This window comes from Conger conger, chromosome 5, assembly GCF_963514075.1.
Source record: "Conger conger chromosome 5, fConCon1.1, whole genome shotgun sequence".
NCBI lineage: Eukaryota > Metazoa > Chordata > Actinopteri > Anguilliformes > Congridae > Conger > Conger conger.
The window spans coordinates 65256397-65265986 of record NC_083764.1 but is presented as its reverse complement, the minus strand read 5'-3'; the positions used below and the strand labels follow the sequence as shown (position 1 = coordinate 65265986).

Sequence of the window (9590 nt, the reverse complement as noted above, 5' to 3'; positions counted from 1 at the left end):
CGGCAGGGTTGCCGGTTCAACTCAAAGTGTTGAAGTGTCTCCGAGCAAGACACCTAGCTCCTGACAAGCAGGTTGGTGCCTTGCAACCTACCGCCATTCATGAGTGTGTGTGTGTGTGTGTGTGTGTGTGTGTGTGTGTGTGAATAGACGAGTTTACTGGTAACTGAAAGCAATGAACAGTTCTAGAACACTGGTTTAGAATAAAAAAGAGTTAACAAGCACACCCTGCATCTTCGTCAAGTTTTCTTTCTTTAGCGACTTTTCCCCATTCTGACATTTGGTCTGAACAACAGCTGAAGCTCTTGACCACGTCTGCATGCTTTTATCCATTCAGTTGCTGCCACATGATTGGCAAATTAAATATTATCATTAACAAGCTGGTGTACAGGTCTACCTAATAAAGTGCTCACTGCACGTATATCTGAATTAGACAGGGCTTTTTTTGTTTTTGAGCAGTAATGTAAACCTGAATTTCCAAAATCCTGGTTTCAGGCCATTTTTGGATCGTTTCGACGCCCTTACGTTTTTCCACTGAAACTTCAATAGAAGCAGCAGACTGACACAAACAGGTACACAGACCACGAAGAAAAACACACACTTCCATCCGCCAGTTTCCCCTCCCCCATTTAAACTTCTCACCTAACCAAATGTGATCATGTCCCATTGAAATGCATCGCTTGAGAAAATAATATTTTTATACATCTACATTAATAGATATTTTAAATGACAGGAAATGACAGCAACTGAGCCACTCCTTCCAGTGAAACCAAAAGATTCGCCATTTTGTATTAGTTAATTCAGTCTAAATAATTATCCCCAATGGTGGACTACATTAAGTTTTCTTTAGTCAGAAAGAGAACGTGGCCACTCTGCTCAAAAACTAGTTTGAAAACATTGAGATCAGCCATTTCACGCAACGTTGAATTTTGACGTGGAGGAGAGGCACAGAAAGATTATATTTACTTTTAGAGAGTATATTTGTTATTAATAAAGGACTACAGTCCCTGCAGAGTGACAAATGGGTCCTTTCACCCTTTGGTTTTTTGGAATTTTTTTTTTTTTAAGACACTCGCCAGTAGTCACTCCCTCCCTCCGTGCTATTTCAACCCTTCCTCAAATCCATCAGGACGCCATAGCGGGCTGATGTTTATCGTGGCCATATCTGGGTTGGTCTCTTCAGTAGGGTGCCAGGTGTAACCCCACTACGGGCAGAAGGTTACGATCCTGAAGCCCCGACACGACCAGCTGACCTGTGACCTGTGACCTGCCAGCAGCACAACTGTGCCCATTTGCAGAGGACAGTTAAGATAGTTAGCCTTCCTGTCTATTTCCAATTCCTTCCAAAACACACACACAGCCTGTAGGTGTGTAAGGAAAAACAATCCCAGAGTTCCATCTTCCCTTTGGATGCGAGTGGGCTGTGTGACCCTGTGGTGTGTGTGTGTGTGTGTGTATGTGTGTGTGTGTATGTATGTGGGTGTGTGTGTGTGTGTGTATGTGTATGTGTGTGTGTGTATGTATGTGGGTGTGTGTGTGTGTGTGTATGTATGTGGGTGTGTGTGTGTGTGTGAGCGTGTGTGTGTGTGTATGTATGTGGGTGTGTGTGTGTATGTATGTGGGTGTGTGTGTGTGTGTGTGTGTGTGTGTGAGCGTGTGTGTGTGTGTATGTATGTGGGTGTGTGTGTGTGTGTGTGTGTGAGCGTGTGTGTGTGTGTGTGTGTGAGCGTGTGTGTGTGTGTGTATGTATGTGGGTGTGTGTGTGTGTGTGTGTGAGCGTGTGTGTGTGTATATGTATGTATGTGGGTGTGTGTGTGTTTATGTATGTGTGTGTGTGTGTGTGTAGGGGGGCTGTGTGACCCTGTGTGTGTATGTGTGAAAATATTACACTCAAAATAGCATGCATGAAGGCACCCACACTGGCACACTGGCGCACACACACACACAGGTTAACTGGATTTCTCTCACTCCCTCTAACTGAAGAGGGCCAATGGAGCACATGTAGAAAAAGCTTCAGGTTGGGAAGGATCAAGGGCGAGGGTCAGGGTGTGTTATGTGGGTGGGTTTGGGTTTAGAGGGTGAGGAACAGGGTGTGTTATGTGGGTGTTCTGTTACATGAATGAGCATATGGACTGAAATAACTAACTGCTGATTGGAGAACAAAGATCAATGTTCCTTTTTTGAAAATGGCAGACAAGGAAGCAAAACAAAACCAAAAATGAGATCTTCGTTCATTTATATCAGAACGCACAATTCTACAGATCGTTTTCTAAAGCACTTTGTTATTTATTCAGTTTTCCATTCACTGATTTAAGCCATTTATAGCCTCCACCACGGAGGTCACTCAACACACACACACACACACACACACACATCCACATTCTCAAATACACACCATTACCCCCCCCCCCCCCCCCACACACCAAGGCTAAGGGGAGGCCCCCCCACCATGAAAATGTGCAAAAAACATTTCATCATTTTTTTCAGAACCTGAATGCTTTGTGAACATTGCTACATATTAGATTCTTTATCAATAATTACCCCCCCCCCCCCCCCCCCACAAAAAAAGACAAAAAACTTCAGCAATTTCATTCATATTGGAGAGAAACCTAAAAAGCCCATGTCTGGGAGGTAAAGGGTAGACTGTGGCCGACAAGAGGCGCTTTCCCCAAATACAATAGCTATACTCCTGAATGCACGGGTACAGCAGCTGCAGTCCTGAATGCACAGTCCTGTTTGAGTCCAGCATGTAGATGTGTTTAGCGAGAGAAAACCAGCGCTGAAGCCCATAGTCTGTGGTCAGGATCCAGAGCAATGTCTGTTTCAGTTCAATCATTCAATTCCCCCACCGCACTCCAAAAACAAAAAAAAGAGAAATACAACCCACTGTTATATCTCCATTACAAAAATAATAACAAAAACAAAGAGAGGACAGCGTAAAGTTCAAAGGTCAATGGAGAGTCGCGAGGAGGGGGAGGGGCTGGGGGGGTGTGGCCTGTTGTCAGGGGTAGCAGGCTTATTCATCGCACCCGTTTCCTTCTCGCCCTGTTCCCTCCGTCCAGACTCCTTCCTCCTCCTCCTCCTCCTCCTCCTCTCCTCTCCTCTCCTTCCTCCTCCTCCTCTCCTCCTCCGGTCCCAGAGAGAGAGGGGATGTGAGGGGCCGCGGCGTTAAGCCATGACGAACTCGGAGCCCAGGTCGGGCGAGACGTCGGGCATCCACACGGCGTCGTCGTACTCCAGGTCCAGGGGGGAGGAGGAGCCGCTCGACAGGCTGCCCCGCGCCGCGCCGCGATTGGCCGGCCAGCGGTAGGGGGCGTTGCCGTGGCGACGGGCCTGTCTGCGCAGGCGCCTCTGCTCCAGCAGCAGCTGCAGCCGCTCCAGCTTGCAGCGCGTCGCGCGGTTCTCCGTCTGCCGCACGCCCTCGCCTGGGGGGAGAGAGGGGTCAGGGGTCAGGGGTCAGGGACTCCGTCCGGAGACAATCACCTCAGACTGCGGCCCGGGTGCAATCACTCCAGCGGTCGGGCTGCGGGACCAGACGGGCGGACGACACGGGCGCTAATGAGCACGTTCAGGCACGTTCAGGCGCGTTCAGGCGAGAGGTTACGACTCCTCACAGTCTCTCTGTGGCAGAGGTCACCAACCCTGGTCCTGGAGAGCTACTGGGTCTGCTGGTTTTTGTTTTCACCTTAAAATCAGCACCCTGTTGAGACCCAGGTAACCAGGTGAGGCGAGTTAGCTGTGTAATCATCTGCTCTAATTGATAAATTAAGTGCAGAGTAACAGCGAAAACCAGCACACCCTGTAGCTCTCCAGGACCAGGGTTGGTGACCTCTGCTCTATGGTGACATTCAAATCTGCAAACAGCCATAACTTTGATCCACTAGTAAGTGCCAATGTTAATTTTATTTAGTTCGTCGGTTGGTTATTTTGTTTTCTGCCAAACACGGTTCAGCGAGTTCACGTGGCCGATCACGGAACTCTCTAAACTGTGCACCTGGTGGTCATCAGGGGTCGAAGGTCAGGAGAATTTTGTCACGTTTTGCGGCCGTCTGGAGTCTGGCTGTGCCAAGCAGATTCTTCCTCCCCACCCTGCCCCGCCCCGCCCCGCCCCGCCCCGCCCCGTCCTGTGTTTATAGAGCTGTGGGAAAACTGCAGATAACGTATCGCAGTTGATCAAAACGCTGACTCAGCACCCCGTCCCCCGTGGTCTGAATGGAACAGGCTTTTCAGAGAAACCTTCATTAGCTGCATGTAACTCACACTCATTTTTTGAGGTGACAAAGCAAAGGCTCATGGGAGATGGACCCATCTCTCACACTCACACTCACACTCACACTCACACTCACACTCACACTCACACTCACACTCACACTCACACTCACACTCACACTCACACTCTGTACATAAGCGAGGCAGTCCTTGCCCTCCCTCTGGAGCTCATTGAAGAGGAGCAGAAGGGATCCTATCCTGAGAGAGCAGTCATCCATCACCCCACCCCCCACCCAGTCGCCCTCGTGTGTGTCCTTGTGTGTCCTATAGGGAGGTCACACGCGTTCCCCTGGGAAGACCACGCCATATACGGCCAACTCACGACCGACATGCGATAAGGCAAACCCACGTGCTGCCAACACTGACATGACTCACTCAGACGGAATGTACAAACCCAACACACACACACACACACACACGCTGAGTCACAGTGCCTATAGAACAGTTGATAAAACACACACACACTTCCTCAGCAAGGCACGTTTGTGAGATTATCGTTCAGCTGCGCACACGTCATTTCTGCCAGAACCAGAGCATTCTGGGAAAAGAGCCACCCCAAAATGTAGAAAAGAGTGGTGCTGAACATCCAGGACAGAGAGATTATATGAAACTCTCTCTCTCACACTCTCTCACTCTCTCTCTCACACACTCTCTCTCACACACTCTCTCTCACACTCTCTCTCTCACACTCTCTCACTCTCTCTCTCACACACTCTCTCTCACACTCTCTCTCTCACACTCTCTCTCTCACACTCTCTCTCTCACACTCTCTCTCTCACACTCTGTCACACTCTCTCTCACACTCTCTCTCACACTCTCTCTCACACTCTCTCTCACACTCTCTCTCACACTCTCTCTCACACTCTCTCTCACTCACACGGCGCTGAGCAGAGGGGTCTTGGGGGAGGGGGCTGAGACTGAAACGCAGAGCCTGTCAGAGCCACCTACAGAGTCCTCCTGCCCTGAGGCAGACATTTTAACGCATGAGAATGGATGAGGCAGGGGATTATAAACAGGCCCCAGTTACAGGAACCCCACCCCACCCCACCCACCTCTACCCCACCCCACCCACCTCAACCCCGTCCTGGAGGGTTTCCACTCCCCCTGAGCCAGACAACACAAACAAAGGCTTCAGGAATTCACCTCCTCCCTCCCGTCTCCCTATCCCGCTCTCCTCCCTCCCGTCTCCCTATCCCGCTCTCCTCCCTCCCGTCTCCCTATCCCGCTCTCCTCCCTCCCGTCTCTCTATCCCGCTCTCCTCCCTCCCGTCTCCCTATCCCGCTCTCCTCCCTCCCGTCTCCCTATCCCGCTCTCCTCCCTCCGTCTCCCTATCCCGCTCTCCTCCCTCCCTCCCTCACCTTATCTTGGCCTCAAAAACTGGAGAGTGAAGAAAAGCTGACTCAGAGTCCAGCTGGGTCAGGGTGTTTGGGCTGCTGCTGCCAGTTTGGGGTGTGTGTGTGTGTGTGTGTGTGTGTGTGTGGATTTACATTCTTGGTGTGGGTGCAGGTTCTTGGTTTGGGGGTGGGGATGGGGATTGTTGTATAGACTCACCGGCGGGCCTGCTCCCCTGGTTGTGGCTGTGGCTGTAGCTCTGGCTCTGGTTGTGGCTGTGGCTCTGGTTGTGGCTGTGGCTCTGGTTGTGGCTGTGGCCGTGGTTGTGGCTGTGGCCGTGGTTGTGGCTGTGGCTCGGTGTCTGCAGGCCGCCGGGGCTCAGGGGGGCGCTCCCGACGGGGGAGGGGGGCGGGGAGGAGGGGGGCGCCGGGCGCGGGGCAGCGCAGCTGAGCGAGGGACGCTGGGAGACCCTGGCAGTGGCGGGTGGCGCTCAGCAGGTCGCTCAGAATGTGCAGGATGGTGCCGGCATCCCGCCGGGGGCCGGCCCGTCCGGTCCTGACAGCTCGGGTGCAGAGTGCCTGCGGGGAGGTCAGGGGTCAAAGGTCAGGAGGTCAGACCCTACCCATCGCACTACATCAAGCAGACGCCGTTGTCCAAAACGTGCGTGTCAAGGTCATAGAACAAGCTATTCTATGTGGTTGCTCTGTCAGTAAGTGCCTCATCTCTTGTCATGCAGTTATGTTTTGTGTGGACCCTAGTAAGAGGAGGTGATGTTTTGCCTCAGCTAATGGGGATCCTAATAAATATTAAATCTTAAAAAAAAAACAACCGATGGACATGTCAGAGAAGGTACAATTCACATGCGATTGGTCGTAAGGCCATGAACATACATCCCAGCACACAAGGTAGTGTACGTATTGTCCTTATTGTCCTTGTGCAAGGTTTTGTATCCATAATTCTATTTGTTTATGCGTTATTATTTACCGAAGTCGTACAGCACGTTGGTCAATATCATTGTTTTTAAATATGTCAAATACATAAGGTCGACTTGACTTGACTTGACTATAGATTGAGAGCAGAAATGTACATTTGGGCATTTAGCAGCTGGAGATTTGCACTGAAGCATTTTAGTTTATTTTTATTTTTTTAAACACAGGGTAGGTTAAACTGAGTAAGCAGACATGCTCATTTATATTACAGTGATTTAAGTGATGCATTTTAAAGCATATCCAAAGCAACGTCCAGTTGATTAGATTAAGCAGGGGCCAATCCTCCCCTGGAGCGATGCAGGGTTAAGGGCCTTGCTCAAGGGCCCAACGGCTGCACTGATGTGACTGTGGCTACAGCGGGAGTCAGCCGTGACACACGACCCCGCCCCCCCTCTCGGGCGTCAGGAGCCTCGCAGCGCCACGCAGAGACGGGCGACTCACCTGAGAAGGTTCCGGAGAAGACGCCGGGGGGCGTGGCTAACGAAGCTCTCGATGAAGGCGCCGGGCTTGGCGGGAGGGCGGGGAGGAGGGGGCGGAGCCTGAGGCAGGACTCTGCGTGCGGCGGGGAGGGAGAGGGAGAGAGAGAGAGAGAGAGAGAGAGAGGGAGAGGGAGAGGGAGAGGGAGAGGGAGAGGGAGAGGGAGAGGGAGAGGGAGAGGGAGAGAGGGAGAGAGATGGGTTAGGACTCATCACACTAGGTAATACAGCATCTAATCAAGGTAAATAAGCATGTCCCCTCTTCCTCTCTCAGTGGGTGTTTGAGCAAAGGAAGCCATTATGGCTCAAAACACTGTGGCATTTCTCACTCCTCCCTCTCTATCAGCCTGTGTTTCCGCGAGGGAAGCCATTACGGCTCCGAACAACCGAAATGACTTCCTGCACTGAAACACAGGGGCGAGGGAGGCCATTACGGCTCAAAGCAACGTCTCTGGTAAGAGGGCTCACCTCCGGACAGGGGGAGGAGGGCGGGGTGCTGCGGTTGGCAGGGGGCGAGTTGGGGAGTTGGGGGTGAAGGCGTGGGGCCGGGGCGGGCGGTGGCGGGGGGCGCGGGACAGGCGGGCGTTGCCGTGGAGACCCGGTGGGAGTGGGGGGGCGCGCGGGGGGGAGATCAGGTGACGGTGGTGCAGCTGCTGAGCCGCCAGCTGCAGCTGGATGAACATCATGTGATCGCCCACGCGCAGAGCCAGCGGTCAGCGGGGACCGCCCCGACAGGAAGTCACTGACCTGAGGACAGGAGGGAGGGAGAGGGAGGGAGAGAGGGAGAGAGAGAGAGAGAGAGAGAGAGAGAGAGAGAGAGAGAGGGAGAGAGAGAGAGAGAGAGAGAGGTGGTTGGTTAATCCCTGTACTACCCATTCACACCTGTGACAGAAGTAAAAACCATGTTTGGTTTGCAGGAAACACTGTTTCCAGCTGGACAACGCACGCACGCACACACACACACACACACACACACAACTTGAAGCAGGCATTATTGACGGCTAAGTACAGAATGTGGTGGGGTACCCCCACAATCAGCAACCCCCCACACCCCCCACCCCTCTGCCCGAGATCTTGATCACGAGCGCATCGTCTCCCGGGAGACCATGACCATTATGATGTCATAATGCATACCGCTCGGGAACATGTGTGAATGCCAGAACCCCCCCTCTTCAGAGAATAAAATTAAAAATAAATAAAACGGGATGGCGTGAGATTTGGCACAGCGATGCATTAGCCTGGTCGCTATGGCTTCCTTCCCGAACCAATCAGCCGTCTGTCAAGGTTTAGTGTGCGAGTCACCAAACACCAGCTGGGTATGAGGGGGGGGGGGAGACGTCTGTGTGCTCTGAGAGCTGGTTATTTTTGGGGATAAGAGTGTTTGGGGGGGGGGGGGGGGGTGACCTTGCTCGGCCAAAACACACCTCAGCTGTGCGTCAGAGTTATCTTACAAAATGTGCACTCTCCCTCAGACACACACACAGACACACACACAGAGACACACACAGAGACACACACAGAGACACACACAGAGACACACACAGAGACACACACACACTCACACAGACACACACACACAGACACACACACACAGACACACACACACACAGAGACACACTCTCACACACACTCACACACTTCACCTGGCCTCCCTTCCAGACCCTCACAGTCTCGCCCAGTCGCGCACCGAGAGGAACAAGCGTAATCACGGTCCGTTCTGTGCCTTTGTGTTTCTGCTCGTTCATACGCGGTCGGGTCCGTTCGGTGACTCACCAGGAAGAGCCAATCACACAGCCAGACAAAGCTGCGTGTTCCCGGCGGTGGTGTGCGCCACCTGACACAGCGCTGCGAGAGCCCCTCCCCTCCGCGGGCTTTGCTGCGGGGCACGGCCGCTCACAGCGGCTAATCCCCGGGAACAATGGCTTTTGTTTGCCCAATGCATTCTGCACACCCACCCCCACCCCACCCCCACCTTTCCCAAAGGCCATGTGACTCCCGCGTCCATGGAGACGCTTGGAGGGGGGGGGGGGGGGGGGTGGACACAGAGGTCACTGCTTCCTGTCCACCCCAGCCCCTGCATGCGCACGCACGCACACACACACCTGCTGTCACCGTCACTGTGCGCGCACGCACGCACACACGCACACACGCACACACACACACACACACACACGCACACACGCACACACGCACACACGCACACACGCACCACACGCACCACCACCGCACACACGCACACACGCACCACGCACACACACACACACACACACACACACACGCACACACGCACACACGCACACACGCACACACGCACACACGCACACACGCACACACGCACACACGCACACACGCACACACACACACCTGTTGTCACGATCACTGTGCACATGCACACTCACCACGCACACTCACACGCACACTCCACACGCACACACCTGCTGTCACCGTCACTGTGCGCACACGCACAACGCACACGACTTCCAGGTTAAAAATACCCACAGGAAGTCAGCGCCCACACCGCTGCACT

At 53.1% G+C, this 9590-nt stretch overlaps 1 protein-coding gene across 1 annotated transcript; it reads right to left on the bottom strand.

Moving 5' to 3' along the window:
- Positions 1 to 2580: 2580 nt before the first annotated feature.
- Positions 2581 to 7807, bottom strand: LOC133128986 (midnolin-like). The gene is made up of 4 exons (XM_061242791.1): positions 7532 to 7807; positions 7029 to 7139; positions 5818 to 6068; positions 2581 to 3422 (listed from the first exon to the last, which is right to left on the bottom strand). Exons 1-4 carry the CDS (start codon positions 7747 to 7749, stop codon positions 3166 to 3168), a joined length of 837 nt encoding a protein of 278 aa, XP_061098775.1. The 5' UTR covers positions 7750 to 7807; the 3' UTR covers positions 2581 to 3165.
- Between the last annotated feature and the right edge of the window lie 1783 nt (positions 7808 to 9590).

Excerpts from the sequence above, each read along its gene's own strand:
- LOC133128986 (XM_061242791.1), bottom strand. The coding sequence starts at position 7,749 with ATGATGTTCATCCAGCTGCAGCTGGCGGCTCAGCAGCTGCACCACCGT. Across the intron at positions 6,069-7,028 it reads CTTCTCCGGAACCTTCTCAG|GGTCTCCCAGCGTCCCTCGC; the intron begins GTGAGTCGCCCG and ends CGCCACTGCCAG. Across the intron at positions 3,423-5,817 it reads CCAGGGGAGCAGGCCCGCCG|GCGAGGGCGTGCGGCAGACG; the intron begins GTGAGTCTATAC and ends CTCTCCCCCCAG.